Source organism: Pipistrellus kuhlii, unplaced genomic scaffold (assembly GCF_014108245.1).
Source record: "Pipistrellus kuhlii isolate mPipKuh1 unplaced genomic scaffold, mPipKuh1.p scaffold_m20_p_14, whole genome shotgun sequence".
NCBI lineage: Eukaryota > Metazoa > Chordata > Mammalia > Chiroptera > Vespertilionidae > Pipistrellus > Pipistrellus kuhlii.
In genome coordinates, this window is record NW_023425449.1 from 2,239,309 (window position 1) to 2,258,314 (window position 19,006).

Sequence of the window (19,006 nt, forward strand, 5' to 3'; positions counted from 1 at the left end):
TGGGACCTACTATGTGTCAGGGGCACTTCTTGCATTTTCTCTAACGTCCAAGGCCATCCGTGGTGCAGATGGGCAAGCGGAGGTTGTGTAACGTGCCCAAGGTCACCCAGCTTACACTTCTGTCAAGACTCACCCCCTCTTTCCTCACTGGCCTGAGACGCTCGGGGCACCCCCAGTCCACGGAGGGCAACCCACACCTTTGGGGACCATGTCCTGGACCCTTCAGAGATCGCATCCCTCTTCCCCCAGAAGAGGAGGCTGTCTGCGTCTGTGACCTTCTGGAGGGACGTGGGGGTTTCCTGAGGCAGCTGGAGGGGACAGCTGAGTGGCCTGCAGTCCCCGGTCTGGCTGCCCCGAGTTCTTTGCAGAAACCAGGGGAGACAGTGGTGGTGACGAGTGGGCGCCAGCCCTGAAAGTCTCCTCCGGGGGAATTTACATGCTGCTGTCTGCCTAGGTGTCTGCTTCCTCTTTTCGATGGCCCCGTGAGCTCACAGGTCCTCCCTCAAAGGGGGATGAGCTCAGGCTTCGGACTACAGCCTAAGAGAGCCGGCTGCAAGTGAGGTGCTAACACAGGGTGGGGAGCCACGTGAGAAGGCCCGTGGCGAAAAGCAAACAGATCCAAATAAGAACGTACCCATCCTAAGAGACAGCCCCTCCGGGTACTGGTAGTGAATAGCTCCTTAAGTATGATCCTTGCCCTGGAGCGGGTGCTGCGTCCCAGCCGCCTTCACGGAGGAGGGATTTGGATTCCTGTATTTACTCCTCGCAGCCTCGGCGGTGTAGGAGGCCCAGGGCCGGAAGGAGCACCAGCTGGCCAGGTGCAGAGCGGGGCTCAAAGGCAGACGCGCCCTCCACGGAAGCCGGGGGGGGGGGGGGGCGCTAAGTTGATCTCTTGGCACCTGTCCCCTCACATTCAACCAAGCCCTGCCCATCCTGCTTCCCGAATGGCTCCTGGGTGTGCTCCCCCCGCATCACCACCCTCCCTGCCCTGGTGCAGAGCTCACAGCCTCTCCCTCTCAGCTCCTCCCTCCTGCCTAGCACCTTCACGAGAGGGTCCTTCTGACACGTAGGTGGTCTTGGGGCCTGCCCTCCACGAACCCCCAGATCCCGTGTGTCACTTCTGTTCATCTGCCCTCCTCTCCTGCCAGAGGGCAGGGCTCTCACCTCCCCAGCCCCCAGCCCTGAGCCTGGCGCGGGGAGGATGCTGGGTAAGCATTGGACGGGCGGAAATAGCAGCCTGGGGTTCAGAGCTCAGTCAGACGCGTAAGGTGAGAGGATGCGTCCACAGCTCGGAGTCTCCCACGGGCGGTCTTGAAGGGACACATCAGTCACCGCTGTTTCACTGCACGCTGACACTTTATTGAAAGCCAGGGGCCATTCCAGAGAGCAAGGAGCCCAGGGGGGCGGCCTGGGGGAGGGGGTAGGAGGGAGGGGGGTTGGCAGGGTGGGTGGGCGTCTCGGGATTGGTCACTTGCTGTAGGTCTTGGAGCCTGGATCTGGGAGGCCCGGGAGGTCCTCTCTCAGGCCAGAGCCAGCCGGCTGGTCCTCCTCTTCACTCACTGCTGACTGCCCATCCTTGGCTTCATCTGAAACATGAGGGCAAGGCTGGTCCGATCCTGATCCGACTTCTCCTCCCTCACTCATTCTTTCTGACCCGAAGACACCCGGGCTCTGAGGGGCATTCCCTACACATGCCCTGAGGGGGCCTTTCAGATCGCCTGGCAGGAAGGACCTGGACGGCCAGGATAGGACTCGGGTCATCGCCAGAGAGCCTCTGGGTCTTAGAAGGTGGGAGTGGGATTGAGAGTCTGGAACATGTCGGACGAGGTCACTTCCCTGCTGAACGCTCCACTCTCACTGGCCTCCCCGCCAAGACCTGCTGTCATTCTGCAGAGCTCAGCTCAGCACCACCTGCCCTGGGAGCCCCCCTGCCCCCCCCCCCCCCCCCCCCCCCCCGGCCTTCCTGCAGCTCCCAGCATGCACCAGGAAGCCTAAGGCCTTCCCCCGGGTTACATCAATCCCAGAAGCCTTTTAGGGCATCGCATTTATCTCGATATCCCTAGTGCCCTCATTATGGATCCCTTTATTGTCTCTATAACATCTCTTCAACAGGAAGTTCTCTTCAACAGGAAGTTCTCTTCAACAGGAAGTTCTCTTCAACAGGAAGTCCATTTCAACAGAAAGAAGAAGAGTGCCCGCCTCTCCCCTGGCCAGAACTCACTCTCCAGGATGTTTGGCCAGTCTTCCAAGGGCAGCGAGGCTGAGGTGCCAGGTCCCACCTCCTCTCCCCCTTCAACTGTCCCACAGCCCTCCCAGCTCCCTCTCCCCCACCCCGAAGTGTTCCGTCTCTCACTTCCCTCTCCTGCCCCCACAGATCAGGAGGCCTTGGCAGTGAGGACCCCCCGCCTGTGAGCTCTCACGGGGGAGAGAGGTGCTGATGGCCTCCCAGTGCCCACTGGCTCCCAGAGGCTTGGACAGGCCCAATGCACAGGGTGCTGCCCTCCCCCTGGCCCACACCAGCTCCCGGCTCCCTACCTGCAGGCGCCTTCAGGGACCGGATGTACTTGGACCAGAAGGAGCAGTCGGCCTTTTTGAGGTCCCTCCGATTGGGGAGCCCGGTGCTGAACTCCTTGTAGTTCTCCCCGTGGGCGCCGGGGACGAAGTCGGGCCAGGGGGCTGCGAACTCGGGCCCTCTCCGCAAGAACGCGTGCGGGTAGTTGGGGTTCCTGGGAAGCGAGAAGCAGGGCACACACATGAGGGGAACTTTCCTTTCATCACTAGGATTCACTTCCGCTCGCACCTGGTCTCTGAGGACCCTCCCACCCACTCATCCTTCAGCATTGGAGCGGCCTTCACTGCTGCACCCCAAATGCTGGAAGGTGGGAAGGCTGACTCCTCCCCGGGCCGTTTCCAGGGGAGGGAGCTGTGAGCTCAGGACCCATCAGCACCCGCTCGGCCGTTCTGGGGATCTGGCCGCACAGGAGGCCGTGGCCCCTCTCTGTCTGCTGTCCTTTCACCAGGACCCCATCCATCGCTAGTCTCCCGGACGCCTTGTTGGCCCATGGCCTGGTGGGTGGGGCCTAGAGCCAGCACTCTGGTCTGCCGCCTGAGGTCCATAGGCCCCGGGTGTGGAGGGGCGGGGTGCACATTGCTGGCCCCTGGCCCACTCACCCGGACCGGATGAAGTTGGACAGGAACTGCATGACTGTCAGTGCCATGCTCTGCTCCTCCGGGGTGAACTGCCCTCTGTAGGCTGGGTGGAGGGGCAGCCCGAAGGCGTACTGAGCGTCGGCCAGCAGATCCAGGCTGAGGGAATGGGAAGGCGGAGAGGCAGGAGTTAAAGGAACAGCACACTGCAGGAGAAAACCAAGGAGCCCCAGCCAGATCTCTCCCCGATAAAGACGGTTCTCTTGTTACGTTTGGGCTGTCTCTGCGGTGCTGACCTGCTGTCCATGCCCCGTGGGGCAGACCTGTGGGCTAGCCATGGGCTAGGACCAAAAGGCCATTCTCAGTGCCCAGCGCCGACCATCCCCGGTCCCTTCCCTCTGTCCTCAAAGCCAGCGAGAGTGATCACGTCCTTCCCCTGCTCCCCTGGCCGGCTTTTCCCTCTGCCCGCCCCCACCTCTCTCCTCTAAAGGACCCGTGTCATTGGCGTGGGCACCTGGGTAATCCCGGACAATCCCTGGTTCAAGGCCCCTCACCCCGAGCACTTCGACCACGCCCCTTTGCCACGGAAGGGGCCACAGTCCCGGTTCGGGGGACTGGGATGTGGGTGATTTGAGGGGCCGCTGTTCTCCTACCACAGCGACCTCGTCCACCGCTCCCTCCGAAGGAGCTGCCTCCCGGAGGAGCAGATTCACGCTCAAACCTGAGCGCTCCGTTCAGACCCCAGCCTGGCCGCTCCGTGTCTGCGAACCTCGCTCGGCTGAGCCCCCCTGGGCCTCGGTGTCCCTGTCCGTACGTACGCGGTGTTGCAGTCCCTGAATGGGGCTTCACCATAAAGTCTTCCAACTCTCTGGCCCAGTTTCCGGCCTCTATTTATTTTCCCACTTTCCCCGTGAGAAACACCGCAAGCTTAGGAACGGTGAGGGGGTGTGGGGTCTTTAAGCCGGGATTCCACGGGGTTTCCGAACACCAGGAGGTCCCGGATGTCACATGTGGAGTGGTGTGACACGGGTCACGGCCTTCGGCACACCCTCAGGAAGGTCTGTGCCAGCGGCTGCTGGTGTCCGCTTCCCCGCTGGCTCTGCAGGCTGGTGAGAATGCTCCTCGGTAGCATTTGCCAATTTCCACGGTGTAAATACTCCCGCCGCAGATGACGTCACATGAGCCACGTGATGCCATGGACCAGGGAGCTGGGGAAAGACCCGCTGCACGACGGTGCCAGCCCACGGCCACCTTGACCCCAGGAGGCCACAGAAGTACTGCTTAGGCCCTGGCCCGGCCCGGCCCGCCTCTAAGAGCCCGCTGGTCTGAGGACTTCTGTTTCGTTTCCCTCTGCAGGGCTGATCTTCATCAGGACACTGGAGTTGTCCTGAGCAGTTTAAGGCAGCCGTCTGGAGGAGGGGCCGACACTGTCAGTGCCCCAGCTCCGGCCGGAGCTCCGCTGGCCGCACGAGGCACCCTCCTTCACGGACACGGGGGCTCCCCAGGCCGCACAGGGGCCGAGACGGTGCCATGGAAGGAATGCGCCTGACCGTGGCCGACAGTGGCCTGCGCTGGGAAGGGGGCCGAGCTGGGCCCCCCCGGCGGTGAGGAGAGAGAGGGTGGGTGTCCCTTGCATCACGGAGGTGGCTCTTCCGAGGGTGATGGGTTCAAGAGGCTCGGAAGGCCCTGCGCCCGGCCCGTCTGGGTGGGCTGATGTGAGAGCCTGCTGTTCCGGAAGTCTCTTTCCCTGTGGCTCTGTCCGTGGGAGGAAGTTCGTTGACCTCATTCCCATAAACTACACCCCCTCCTTATCTCTAGCCGGCATCTCGATAGCTTCCTTCGGAGGCGGCTGGGGAGCAGGAGGAACGAAACCCGCCACTTCCCACGCTGCCGCTTCGAGGGCGGAGGCTTTGCAAGGTCACTCGCACACAGGCCGGGAGTGTGCTTCTCTGGACACAGGCAACTCACATGGGTCCACGTTCTGCCCACGGGCGAGTGGGCAATGGCTTCTGTTCTACAAAAGGGCTCATCACACAGTTCTTCAAACAGCGAGCTCCCAGCCCTAGCCAGTGTGGCTCAGTGGATAGAGCGCCGGTCCTCAGACCGAAGGGTCCCGGGTTCGAGTCCGCTCAAGGGCGCGTACCTCGGCTGAAGAATCGATCGGAGGCCCTGGTCAGGGAACGTGGGGGAGGCAACCAATCTATGTGTCTCTCTCACATCGATGTTTCTCTCTCTGTGTCGCTCTCCCTCTACCTTCCACCGTGTCTAAAAATCAATGGGGAAAATATGGGTGAGGATTAAGAAAACAACAACAACAAAAATTTTTTTAAGTGAGCACCCTGATTTACTTAAAATAAAACGACGCCACCCCGGGCGCCTGTGATGAATGAGGTTCAAGGAGAATGCACGCCACAGCTGTTCTGTTGCAGGAAACCCGGTGGCCAGTGTCAGAAAGTGACCCCCTTCCATCTTCGCTGGGAAATAATCTCTTATCCACACAGCACGCGTCGGCCTGAGCAGTGGCCCCAGGTCAAGACTCCAGCCACTTGTGCTTTCCTTCGGTTTGCTAATTCCGAGGAACTCCCCAAGACCGTCCGCAGGAAGATAACGCCTGGAATGCACAGAGCTCTCTAGAATGTGGTGTACTGCATGTCCTCCGTCTAGAATTTATGGCCTTGTTTTCCAGGGTCCAGACAACTTATAAAGATGGAACATTCCTGTGTCCTTAGTCATTTTAAGCTTTTTCCTTCTTCTTCTCCTCAGAACCTTGTTTTTCCTAAAGAGAAACTAACCCATTACGAACAGCTACGAGGCACCAGGTGTTTAATGCCCCGGGACCTGAACCTCCCCCCTGGGAAGCAGCTGTCACTGTACCCATTTCACAGGTGAGGACGTTGAGGTACAGGAAGCTGCTCAAATGAAGAGAACTCCTCAGTGGAAAGGATGGAATTAACCCCAGAAAACGTGTTCTTCCACTGTATGGAGCCAACTTCCTGTATGGAGTGGTTCCACTTCTTGTATGGAGCCTGGGTAGATTCTTTTTTTAAAGATATATATATATATATATATATATATATATATATATATATATATATATATATATATATATATATATATATATTACAGAGAGGAAGGGCGAGGGATAGAGAGCTAGAAAATCAATGAGAGAGAAACATCGATCAACTGCCTCCTGCACCCCCCCCACTGGGGATGTGCCCACAACCAAGGTACATGCCCTTGACCAGTTATGGCAAGCCTGGGTAGATTTTTAATCCCAAGAAAAGAAGTCAGATCCTGCCGAAACCGGTTTGGCTCAGTGTATAGAGCATTAGCCTGCGGACTAAAAGGTCCCAGGTTCGATTCCGGTCAAGGGCATGTAAATTGGTTGCAGGCACATCCCCAGCAGGGGTTGTGCAGGAAGCAGCTGGTCAATGTTGCTCTCTTATCGAGGTTTCTAGCTCTCTATCCTTCTTCCTTCCTCTCTGTGGAAAATCAATAAAATATATTAAAAAAATAAAAAAAGAAAAGAAAGAAAAGAAGAAGAAGAAGAAGAAGACAGGTCATTCCTCACAGAGTTTGCCCCTCAATTTCAGGACAAAACTCACATCTGTAACGAGGTGAGCCATCCCCAGCCTGCAGGCCGGGGATGCATTGGCGGAGGTGGGGAAAAGGCGGTGATTTATTGTGTTTTGTTTAGCGGGGGAGCCAGGAAAGCTGATGTGCGCTCCCAGAGCTGAGCCACGAGGCTGATGGCTGGACCCATCAGGCACAAGCATCTATTTCAGCCTGAAGCCTGAGCCGGGGACCAAGGAGAGGGCCGGGGCTCCAGGGCAGTGCCAGAGAAGCATGCCAACAATCCATGTCTGTGACTCCCTCACGGATGCGGTGCCTACTACAGTGAGGGCAGCCGCCCGGCGCTGGTGCGGGGAGAGGACGCAGGCGCGAGCGCTGCCAGGGACGCATCCGGATGGACAAGAGCAATGGGACACGCAGCACTTGCAGTTCACGGGCCCGTCTGCTGCACACACCCGTCACCACGGGAACCCTCCCAAGCAGGCATCCCGCGCCCACCCCATGTTTCAGATGAAGAAACGGAGTCACCGAGGAGGTTAAGCCTAGGTCACCGAGCTAGTAAGAGTCAGAGCAGGTTTCCAGCCACAGGGGTCGGCCCAGAGGCGCTGCTCTCATCTGGACCCTTCCCGCCTCTGTGCACGGCCACCATCTCTGCCTCTGGCCCACCAGACCCCCTCCGATTGCCAGCCCCGGCCATGGCCACACAGCCCCCTTACCCGCCGTGGCCACACAGTCCCCTTACCTGCCGTGGCCACACGGCCCCCTTACCCGCCGTGGCCACACAGTCCCCTTACCCGCCGTGGCCACACAGCCCCCTTACCCGCCGTGGCCACACATCCCCTTACCCACCGTGGACATACAGCCCCCTTACCTGCCGTGGCCGTAGCTCGGAGGGGCGTGGTACATGAACACGTTCCCGCGGGCCCTCCTGGCCCAGAGGCGGGCCATGTCGATGACAGGGCAGGTGATGAAGTAGTCCCTGGAGGAAGGGGGACAGAGGGGGGCCTGGTGACAGCTGTGGGGAGCGAGGCCTCTCCCAGGCACGGGTCCCCGGGCCTCCACGCCCCCCGCCCAGGCCTGCAGCGAGCACAGGCCGGTCTGTGGTCACACGCTGGTGTCCAAGGGGAAGCGTCCCAGGACCAGGAGACATGTAGGCAAACATCTCAGAGCATCACTGTCACAGCGATTTGGGAGCAAGGCTTTTTGTGATAAAACCCATGAACACCGCAGCCGATGGAGCAGGGCAAACAGCGCTGCGCGTTTTAAAAGACGGAGCTCAGGGAGCTTCCTGCCCAGGACTCCTCAGACCTGAGGCTCTGGCCCCAATATCCCTCCCCCGGGGACATGTGGCAGGCAGCGTTTGGGACTTTTTTTGGTGGTCACAGCTGGAGGTGGAAAGGTCTCATCTAGTCGATCAAGGCCAGGAGTGCTGCTAAAATAAACATCCTCTGACACACAGCACAGCCCTCCCCGGAAAGAACGTTCTAGTCCACATGTCAGCGGCGGGGAGGGGGACGTGGGTCACACCTGCTCCCCTTGGGGTGACGGAAATACGTTTCAGAAGCCCGCGCTGGCCACAGCGGGCCCTGCTTGGGGCGGCAGGGCTGGGAGCTGGCGAGGGGCTGGCCTGGCTGGAGCCGGGCCACCAGGCAGCTGGCCTGGGCCACCAGGCTTTGACTCCCACTCAGCCCACCTTGCATCTCCTGACTCTCCTTCCTCAGCGGAGAAACGGGCCCGAACCCCAGCCTCTCTCACGCCCGGAGCGTCCCCCGGCGCCAGGGTGCCGTGGCGGGGGGACCCGTGCTCCCGTCTCACCGGGTGGCGTTCTCCAGCGCCCGGGAGAAGGAGGCGTAGTCGTCGGCGGAGTGCTCCAGGGAGTAGTACCATGTGGCGGCGGCCAGCACGCCCGGGTCCGCGTCCTCGCCGCCCAGCGAGTTCTGCAGCGCCTGGTAGAAGGCCGTTTTGCTGCTGGTCCGGCCTTGGCTCTCCTCAAATTGCTGAGAGAGAGAGAGAGAGAGAGAGAGAGAGAGAGAGAGAGAGAGAGAGAGAGAGAGAGAGAGAGAGAGAGAGGAAAGTTCCCCGGTCAGATCCTGCAGGGATTCCTCAGAACCTTGCTCTGGAGTTTTCTCTCTGGGAAGCAGGCTCACACCGCTCGGTGTGGATCCCAGCTCCAGCTGTGTGGTCGTGAGCCACGGGCTGCCCCCGGTGCCTCCTCCCGCGCCCACGCAGGCGGTGTGAGGACCACAGGTCAGTGCCGTGGCCATCACTCGGTGCCTGGCCTGCAGGGCAGGAGACTGCATCGCGAGCTGACGGTCACACCCTGTGCCCTCACGCCCAGGACTGCCCGGGTCGCCCGGGCCGGGGGAGAGCTGAGGTTGGGCTCCCCCGCGGCCTCAGCCAGCGGGCAGGAGGGCTGGCTGTACTTTCCCACGGACACGGCGGGCCCGGCCTCGGAAAACAAGCTCTCCGTGCTCGTGGGCCGTGTTCCGGTGGGCGGAGACGGAAAATAAGCAAATGACGGTGCAGCTCAGCGGGGACAGGTGCGGGGATGGGAAACTGCAGCATGGGAGCCGGAGGGCAGGGTGACCTCGAACAGGATGGCCGGGGAAGTCAGGCGGCTCTCTGCGGACGTGTGTCCACATGGGAGTACCCGTCTCCCTTCCCTCTCTCCCCCCTCTCCTTTCTTTCTTCTCTCTCCTGCTCCCTCTCTTCTCCTTTTGCCCCTCCTTTCTTTCTGCCTCCCTTTCTGGTACCCACATCCCTCCCGTCTGCACTGGGGGGACTTGGGGGGGCCGTCTGCACCCCCCCACCAGGACTCAGCGTCCTCCTTTCTGAAGAGGAGGCGGCAGGACGCCAGGGCCACGCTGTACGTGTGAGGTCCAGGCCCCTGGCCCCTGCCTGGTCCTAGGATGTGTGTTTACATATTTCCAGCTTCTGTGTCAGCAGCGGAATGCCCTTATCAGGACGCGCTGGCATGTGTGAGTCTGTCTGTGGAAGGCTCCCAGCAGGCCGGGCTGTGGGAGGAGGGAGGAGAGGGTGTGACCAGGCAGCAGGCCCGGCGACACTCCCTCAGTGCGTCCTGTGGGCTGCCGAGCCCGGCTCTCCACGCAGCGGCCAGGGCAGGGGGTGGGTGTCTGGCCCCGGGGTGCCCACGCTACAGGGGATGAGGGAGGGGGAACAGGAAGAGGGTGCAGGGAGGGCTTTGCTGGCACTCTAGCTAGAACACACATTTCTTAGGAGATATCTGAAGCGCATGTGGCCAAATATGAAGAGCTATTAAACCTGGTAGAGAACACACACGTGTTCATCATGTCATTGACTTGTGATATTTTTTACCATGATTGATAGCAAGAAACACATCTATACATACATTAATACACACACACACACACACATACACCTTGAAATATGCTTCAGTGGCATCTAATACGTACAGAATACACACACACACACACTCCCTGAAATATGCTTCCGTGGCATCTAATACGTACAGAATACACACATACACACACACACACACACACACACACACACACACCTGAAATAAGCTTCGGTGAACTTGTGGTGAGTTTCACTCTTAAAGGGTATCTGAGCTGCTGAGGTGAGCTGGGGTGACCTTGCCCACTGGTCCATGTTTTGGAGATGGCTGGGGACCCCAGCGCTGGGGTCCCCCATCTCTATTCTCCGCAGGGAGGGAAGCACGGATGCTGTCCCGGGTTTGATTACGGAGTCCGCAGAAGGGCGCGGCCGCCACGTGAGCGCCCGCCTGCCGTCCACCAGCTGTAATTACAGGCAAGCTCTGCCTCCCGGGCGGACCTGCTGCTGGCGGGGTTTCGCAAAGGGCAATCCAGAATTGGCACGTCCTTACTGCGTGGTTATTTACTTATTGTTTTACTTTTAAAAAAATGTTCTTATTGATTTTATAGAGGAAGAGAGAGGGGGAGAGAGAGAAACATCAGTGATGAGAGAGAACCATGGATCGCTGCCTCCTGCACGCCCCACCCTGGTGATGGAGCCCGCAACCAGGGTATGTGACCTCGAACCATGAACTCCTGGCTCAGAGGTCGATGCTCAACCGCTGAGCCACACCGGCCAGGCCTGACTGTGTGTGTTTAAAGGACTGCCACTCATAGGCCCGCAGCAAAGTGACAGCCCCTCAGACACAGGGAGAGACTCCGGGGGGCTTCAGGGTGCTCTGCAATGCCTGTGGCCTGGCCGACAGGGCGTGACTCTGGCCTTCGAGAGACCCCGGTTCACGTCTGGCTCTGGTGTGTGGCCTCCGAAGACACGTTGTCCGTCTATAACCTCCTTCGGCGAACGTTCCTGTCTGTGCTGGGATTGACCTTTGCGTCAAACGACGTAATGATTAGCGCGTGGCCGACGCCGGGTGACAGTACACGGACTGCCTCTCCTCGCTGCTTAGTCGGCGGTTCGAAGCAGAAGCCATTTTGTTCGTCTCTGGCTTGAGACACACGATGAGAAACTGTTTGCTTCAAGGACTTGTCTTCAGTTCACGGCTCCTTCCACCGATGTCTGCGGGGTGCCGATGGGTGCAGGGGGTGGTGTGTGGGGGGGCGGGCACTTGGGCCGGAGCCAGGAACAGCATGGCTACCTTCTCTGCCGTTTGGGGGCTTTGAGTCGAGCTGGGGATGGGCCACACCTGACACTCTCTGCAGGGAGAAGGACTAACAGCCCATTGGGTGTGGAGGGTGAGGGAGGGGCTGGCTGAGTGGCTGGCGTGGCTTCAGGAGGGACCAGGAGGGACCAGGAGGAGTCTGGAGGGGCCTGGAGGGGCCAGGAGGGACCAGGAGGGGCCAGGAGGGGCCTGGAGGGGCCTGGAGGGGCCAGGACCAGCGTCCTCCAGGTGGGTGCATCTGCCAGGACACAGTGCCCCCGAGCACCCAGGCGTCTGCATCCATGGGGTGATGGAGCAGGGCCCACCTCCTCGCTCTCGCCGGCCCCAGCCCCTCTGCTAAGCTTCCCTGCCCGTCACTCAGCGGGCATGGCCCTCAGCCAGGCCATGCAGGACCGGCACCCCGCCAGGCCCGCAGCCTATCCGCCGTCCTCATCGCCCTCTGCTCTCAGTGACATTGGCCTTGACCGCGGTTTCCTTTCGGAAGCTTTTCTCCTTGGCCTTGGCGGCATAGAATTTTCCTGGCTTCCTTCCAGACCTGTGCCCACAGGCGTTCTCCCCTGAACTCCCAACTCATGTGCCCGACGGCCAAGCCAACGCACGCCCCAGATCTGGGTGTTTCTCGCCGATACCCCGGCTCTCGCCCGAACGTAACGCACGCGCTCACCCCCGGACCTCAGGGCGGTAATCCGGCATCTGTTTCCTCTGTCCCTCCTCCAGCGTCCGTTTTCCACGGAGCTGCCAGAACGCTCTTATTGAAAACGATAAATCAATATAATCACTTCCTAGCTGACAACATCCCAACGTCGGCCCGCGGCAGGTAGAACAGAGTCACTTTTCCGATGGCCGACGGTAGCGCATCCGACACCTCCCTCTGACATGCCCGGCTTCCTCTCCCGCCCTGCCTCCAGCATCCTGGGTTTCTAGCCATTGGCCTCCTCCGTGCCCCAGGCGATCCCTGCCCCAGGGCCTCTGCACCGGCTCTTCCCACGGCTGGCCCCACCGGGGCCCCTCCTCCCTGTGCCGGCCTTGAGCACAGGCCTGCCCTGGCTTCCCTGGCTCAGGACGCTCCTCCGTTGCGTCACTTCCCCACCCGTGACCGGCTCGTTTTCTCAGAGCCCTTTTCCGAGACCGGAAACCCTCTGTGGATCTGCTTACCCGGCACTTTTCTCTCCCGGGGACACCACTCCACCCGCCAGGAGCGTGACCTGCTGGGCCACGGCCTTCCCCCAGAGCCCCCGCGAGAATGTGCGTGGGTGCTTGGGTGCATCGAGGTGTGGGTGACTCCCGCGCCTACTACTTGCTGTGGGTGTTGAGGGACGGGCCCCCTTCTCCATCACGCACAGTGGGCCTGTGCCCTGGCCCTCCCCACAACGTTAGGGGCCCGTGAAAATACGTTCCTTTTCGTTTCTTTAAAAATCAGAACTAAATGAGTGAATAACGACTTAAACAGGTGTCTTCAAACTATGGCCCGCGGGCCACATGCGGCCCGCAGAGGAGTCTGATCCGGCCCGCCAGGTTTTTTGGGCAGTGAGCGCAGCCGAGGTGTTACAGTAGGAATTAGTAGTTCATATAGTCCGGCCCTCCAGCTCTCTGAGGGACCGTGATCTGGCCCCCACTTTAAAAAGTTTGAGGACCCCTGGACTAGAAGAAAGAATCCATCCTGTGTTTTCCATACAAAAAGAAGGATCTCGCCCTGCCTGGTTTGGCTCAGTTGATAGAGCGTCGTCCTGCCAACTGAGAGGTCCCAGGTTCGATTCCGGGCAAGGGCGTGTACCTCGGCTGCAGGCACATCCCCAGTAGGAGGTGTGCAGGAGGCGGCTGGTCGATGTTTCTCTCTCATCGATGTTTCTAACTCTCTATTCCTCTCCCTTCCTCTCTGTAAAAAAAAAAAAAAAAATCAATAAAATACATTGAATTAAAAAAAAAGAAGGATCTTTCACCCTTTGGGGGTGGAGGGACCCGGAGAGTATGGTGCTAAGCAGAATAAGCCAGAGAAAGACAATCTCTGTCACATGTGTCACACGATCTCAATCACACGTGGCATCTACTGACCAAAATAAACGGAGGAACAAAATAGATCCAGAGATACAGAAGCACGGAACAGACTGTGGGCTCTCAGAGGGGGTGGGGAGTGAGTGGAGAGTGACTGGCTGGGGAACTTATGTGCATCTATGCATAAGCCATGGACACAGACAATGTGGGGGGGAGGCCTGGGGCGGGGCCGGGGCGGGAAGGAGAGGGGTCAATGGGGGGAAAAAACCGAAAGGGGACATCTGTAATCCTTCTGATTAAAGATGAATTACACAAAAGAACCCTTCCTTGCTCATGTCCATCTGTTATCAGTGCCCCCCCTGGAAGATACGGCTGATACAATCACGCCCTCGTTAAGGCCGTGAATGATAACTACGAGTATTTATTTTCGGGGAGAAGCCAATCCCAGGGGTCCGCAGAGCCATGGGGTTCATGAGAGGAAGGAGGTGTGGGAGGTCACTTCTGAGGGCCTGGCCGCGAGTTTGGAGTGGGTGTGCTCTGAGAGCCCAGTCCCAGAGGCCGGGCAGGGTGCCCCGAGAGCTGGCACTGTCCCTTGGGCCTGGCGCCCTCTCCGATGAGGGTGGGGATGGGTGGGGCAGACCGCCCTGTGCCCGTTTGAAGAAAGGACCACCGCTCTGGCTAAGCAGCTGGCCCCGGTCCTTCTGCTGAAGGCGGGAACTTGGACCCCTTTTCTGAGTTCAGGTCCTGGGCTGGGTCAGACCTTGGCCCTGCCCCCCGCGCCCTGATTGACGGACTCCGCACATCAGGGCCTCTTTCCCGGACACCTGTGTGCTCCCGGGCTCCCGCTGGCCGGCCTCTGAGATCTGTCTCCGGAGGCCGGGTTCTTCCGTGCTGGGGCCGGTGCCAGCAGCCCCGCGCGCTGCCAGGGGCCGCTTGCCAACCCTCAGAGGCGGGCGGCCCTGCCCCTGCCCCCCCTTCCTCCCCCAGACCCCCTCTCCGTCTGCTCCTGGCCCAGGCCGGCTCCAGGCCGAGCTCCGGGCGAGGCAGCCGCGTCCACGCGAGTTCGGATTTCTCCTGCCTGCCTTAGGATGCCGCGCTGGGAGGGGGAGGCGGCACGGCGCGTCCGGGAACAAGTGTGCGTCTGCTCGTGCAGATGAATGGCCGGGCGCGGAGGCAGGCTGTCAGTGTCCCCGCAGGGAGGGAGGGAGGGGAGGAGGGAGAGAGATCCCACCCTGCGGCCGGGGAAGATTCCAGCGGAGAGCTGCCACTTCGGGAAGCAGGACGGAGCCCCTCAGCGTCTCGGGCGGCCGGACGCTCACGGTACGTGGTCCCCGTGGCGGGTGCGAGGGCTCCATGGGTGGGTCCCAGCCGGGAGGGGTGGCAGGTGAGGGAGGGCCCCGAGGGAGTTGACGGAAGCCATCCTCACCCGCCCTCTTTGGTCTCCGGAGTTTGGCGGGTCCCTGCTGAGTGACAGGTGGTCCGGGGCTGCACTTGGGGCAGGGGGCTCCGGCCCTCCTGGGACTTCCCCCTGGAGTCTGGAGCACGTGTGTGTGTGTGTGTGTGTGTGTGTGTGTATGTGTGTGTTGGGCTCCGATGGTATTGATGAGAGCTGGCATGAGGAGGAAGCGTGCTATGTGTGTGTGTGTGTGTGTGTGTGTGTGAGGGTGTGTGTGGGGGTGTGTCTGCCACAATTTGGAAAATCGGTCTCCGGTCCGGGCAGGTGCCTCAGTGATCGGATGTTCTGTGCACGCCTCTTGCTTTCTCTGGATAATTCTCAGGTCAGGGACAATAGCTTTGAACGCTAGTCACAATAGCACAGTGAAAGAACTAAGTGAGCGTGGCCGGTGTGGCTCAGCTGCTTGGGCATCCGCCCTGGCACCAAGAGGTCGCGGGTTTGATTCCCAGGCAGGGCACAGGCCTGGGTTGCAGGCTGAAATCCCAGAAGGGGGCGTGCACGAGGCAGCCAATTGATGTTTCTCTCTCATCGATGTTTCTATCTCCCTCTCCCTTCCTCTCTCTCTAAAAAAAACCCCACAAAAATAATAAAAACCTTTTCAAGTGCAAAAGACTAATATTTATTGAGCACACCCTATTTGCCATACGCCGGTGCATATATGAATCCTCTCAATAATGAGGGTGCCCATAGTCATCTCCCCATTTTACAGATCGGGAAACTGAGGCTCAGGCTGTAAGGGAACTCAGATGCTCCTGATTCCAATCCAAGGGCTCTCTCCCCGCTCTGCTGACGAACAGCGTGGGGACAAGGTCCTGGTGCACTCCTGCATCGCTGGCCCTCGGGCTGGCAGGACCCTGTGGGTGCACTGACCCTCTCCCACCTCCATCCTCAGGGTCCTGCAGTCGGTGTCCTCTCTGCGGACAGTGTGCAAGGAACTCCATCGTAGTGACTCCCTTTCCCGTGTTCTCTCTCTTTCCTGATGGTGAGCTCCGTGAGGGCAGCTGGCATTTGTATTAGCACCGGACTCTGAGCCGGGGTCTGGCACAGAGTGAGGGGCGCCCTGAGTGTTGGGTGATAGGCTGATAAGTGAACGGGCCAGCGTGCCGGAAACTGGACTTGACGCCCGCTCCCGGCAGATGTGGGATTCTGGGCAGTGCGGACGGCGTGGCTGAGTCTTTCCACGCGATAACCCTTCCACGTAACTCACATAAAGCTACACTCCCGTCTTTACACACAAGGGCGGGGCGGCTGTTTTTAAAACGTGGATGCCGCCTTCATTTCACATTGCTCTACGTCCCTGTTTTATATTTATATGTGAGTGTGTGTTTATTGATTTCAGAGAAGAAGAGAGAGGGAGGGAGATAGGAACATCAATGATGCAAGAGAATCATTGATCGGCTGCCTCCTGCACACACCATACTGGGATCCAGCCCACCACCAGGGCCTGTGCCCTTGGTCAGAATTGGACCTGGGACCCTTCAGTCTGCAGGCCGACGCTCTATCCACTGAGCCACACAGCTAGGGCTGCATTGTCAGTCCTTGTTCCCATTGAAGACACCATTGCAGGCCTTCCTTGGGCCAGCGAGAGGGAGGGGGCTCCTCCTCTCTCCATCCCCATGAACCCCTGGTGGCTCGCGGGCACTTTCGTTTACCCGTCACTCTGCTCATGGACATTTGGATTGCTCCCAATGTTTGGCAAATAACCTGTATGCGATAAGTGCCCCACGTGTCTCTCCCGTCCACACGGTGCTCCTTCCCCGAAGGCCGGCACCCGGTGAGGCAGACCCGAGGGGCTAGGACAGGGCAAGGGGGCCCGCCATCCCGTTGGCATGAACGACCCTGTGGTTGGGGCTCATTCCAGTTCTGCTGCCTTTCTTTCGACAGAGCCAGGCCCCTGGGCCCCGCGGTCTGCGTGTGTCCCCACTGCGTGCCGGGCACTGGGGGCCCCATCCCGGGGGTGACAGCCTGAGGGCCGTCCAGAGCAGGGTGTCGAGGAGGGGGGTGGGCTCGGCGTCTGCAGGGGGAGCTCCTCCTAGTGAGGGGAGCCGCGGCCTGAGGCCTGGCCGGGCAGGAAGTGTGTTCCGGCCGATAAGTGAGCCACAACGTGCCGGCCACGAGCCGCACAGAGCCGCGTGGCCAGGCGCCAGGCACCAGGCACCCGCTTGCCTGGGTTTGAGAATACTGGCTCGGAAGGCTGCTTTTCAGGGTTCCCTGCCAGGACTGGGGAGCGGCGCCCCTTTGCCACCCAGCTGCCTCTCCGCTCCCCTCTCTGCGGGCCGAGCATCCTTCAGGGCACTGGTGTCCGCAGGCTGGGCCTGGCGCTCGGGAGCCCCTGATGGGCCAGTGCTCAGTGCTCCCCATGGTGACCCACTCCCGGAGCGGTTTGTGACCGTGGCTGTGGCTGTGACCGTGGCTGTGGCTGTGTGTGTGCTGCTCACAGTTCTGCACGCGTCTTATTTCTGAGCCCCAACCCTGTAACCACCCCCACACTCCTTATGGAGACTTTACACAGAATAGTCAGCAATTGTTTTGTAAATGAGCAATAGGTCAGTGATGCGCGCTCTCTCTCTCTCTCTCTCAGTTAATCCTCACCCAAGGATATTTTCCCCATTGATTTTTAGACAGAGTCAGGGGGAGAGAGAAACATCGATGTGAGAGAGGCACATCGAGTGGTAGCCTCCTGCATGCGCCCCGACTTGAGCCTGCAACTGAGGTCCAGGCCCTTGACCAGACTCGAACCCGGTCCCTTCAGCCCATGAGCCTACGCTCTGTCCACTGAGCCATACTGCCCAGGGCCAGTCAATGACTCTGACCAAGGTCAGACCCTGAGGACACAGGTCCTCTGAAGCCCCTGCCCTCACCTCTGCCCCCTGCACCCCGCGCCCCGCCTACCTTCACGGCCTTCGCCCGGAGGATGAGCCCATCGTCCTGCGAACTCCCGAGGAGCAGGTCCACCGTGGTGCGCCGCGGCCTCTGCAGCGCCCTGGCCGGAGCCTCCCGCAGGAGCCGGCCGTCGCGCACGGGGCCCCAGTAGTGGAAGGGGCCGCTCACAGCCAGGAGCTGGGGGCAGAGGATGGCGCCGTTTAGATGGCGTTCACTCTTTTTGAAGGACACGGGGAGGCCGAGGGGCAGCCAGCAGCATCGCTTCGCTAAGCCACACGGACAGGTGCCGGCGGCCCACCTGCGGCTCTACCGGCAACCAGGGGGCAGCGGCAGGGCTGGCAGGTGGTCAGGCTCTGAGCCGTGACTGGTCCCGGGGGCCTGCCGAGGGGCCCACACCCCAGGGGGGACTGGGTAAACTGCGCCCGGTGTGAGCCGGCGGAGGAGACAGTGATGGGCGGAGGAGTGGGCGGGGGCCCAGGGCAGGAGGCCACAGGCAATGGACCCGCCTCGGCCACCAGCTTCTCGGACCTCACAGACCACTGGTGGTCCGTGGCCCACTGGGGTGGGGGCCAGTCCACCAGCTCAGAGGACAGCAGCGGCCCCTGCTGGCGGGAGTCCCCTTCACCCCGGTCAGGGCCAGCGAGAGACGGGGGGCCGTCTCCTTGCAGATGGGAGAAGGGAGCACCAGCCGGGCCGTCTCAGGCGCAGGGGGCAGGCCCAGCTCCGCACAGCAGCCCCGTGACCCTCAGTACGGTCCTCACACCGTCACCTCACCATTGTCTCCCGCCCTCCACAGCCCACCCGCTATCCCCGAGTTACACCCCAGCTCCCTGGCGCCCTCAGCACCCACACGAGGCCCAGCGCACCCTGGTCCGTGCACAGCGCTGGGGGCCGGGGGCGTGTGGCCTCGGACGGGCCAGGTCTCCCTCCCAGGCCTGGTTCTCCGTCTGCAAACATGCGGAGAGTGTCCCTTTCCCCACCGGCCCACACACACGTGCCCACCTTGGTCTGGGCGTCGTTGAGGGCGCCGGCGGGCATCTGGCGGAGGCAGGATGCCATCTCCGGGGTGGGCGAGGCGGGGCAGCCGACCTCCTGGGCCAAGGCGGCCGCCTGCTGCCCCGCCCGCTCCGGGCTGATGACCGCGGCCGGGGAGAGCGCCGAGCCGCCCTGGGGAGAGAGAGACACACCCGGGGCTGAGAGTCCCTCCCTCCGCCTGCCCCGCCCGAGGGAGACCGCAGGGCACAGCCTCCATCTCCGCGCAGCAGGCCGGGACCCTGCCCGGAGGTGCCCGCGGGCATTCAGGAGGTCGGGACGGATCG

At 60.8% G+C, this 19,006-nt stretch overlaps 2 protein-coding genes across 2 annotated transcripts in view; one reads left to right on the forward strand and one right to left on the reverse strand.

Annotated features, from left to right (window-relative positions):
- Positions 1-1,337: 1,337 nt before the first annotated feature.
- Positions 1,338-19,006, reverse strand: part of TG (thyroglobulin) — a 131,951-nt gene continuing 114,282 nt past the window's right edge. The window contains exons 42-48 of the mRNA XM_036437531.2: positions 18,690-18,854; positions 17,697-17,864; positions 8,536-8,717; positions 7,592-7,699; positions 3,172-3,306; positions 2,536-2,726; positions 1,338-1,586 (exon numbers count right to left, since the gene is read on the reverse strand). Coding sequence (XP_036293424.1) covers positions 1,468-1,586; positions 2,536-2,726; positions 3,172-3,306; positions 7,592-7,699; positions 8,536-8,717; positions 17,697-17,864; positions 18,690-18,854 — 1,068 coding nt within the window. The 3' untranslated portion in view covers positions 1,338-1,467. The remainder of the gene's footprint in view (positions 1,587-2,535; positions 2,727-3,171; positions 3,307-7,591; positions 7,700-8,535; positions 8,718-17,696; positions 17,865-18,689; positions 18,855-19,006) is intronic.
- The window catches only part of SLA (Src like adaptor), a 43,163-nt gene continuing 38,731 nt past the window's right edge, over positions 14,575-19,006 (forward strand). The window contains exon 1 of the mRNA XM_045581288.1: positions 14,575-14,668. The gene's annotated coding sequence lies outside the window, so the exon portion shown is untranslated. The remainder of the gene's footprint in view (positions 14,669-19,006) is intronic.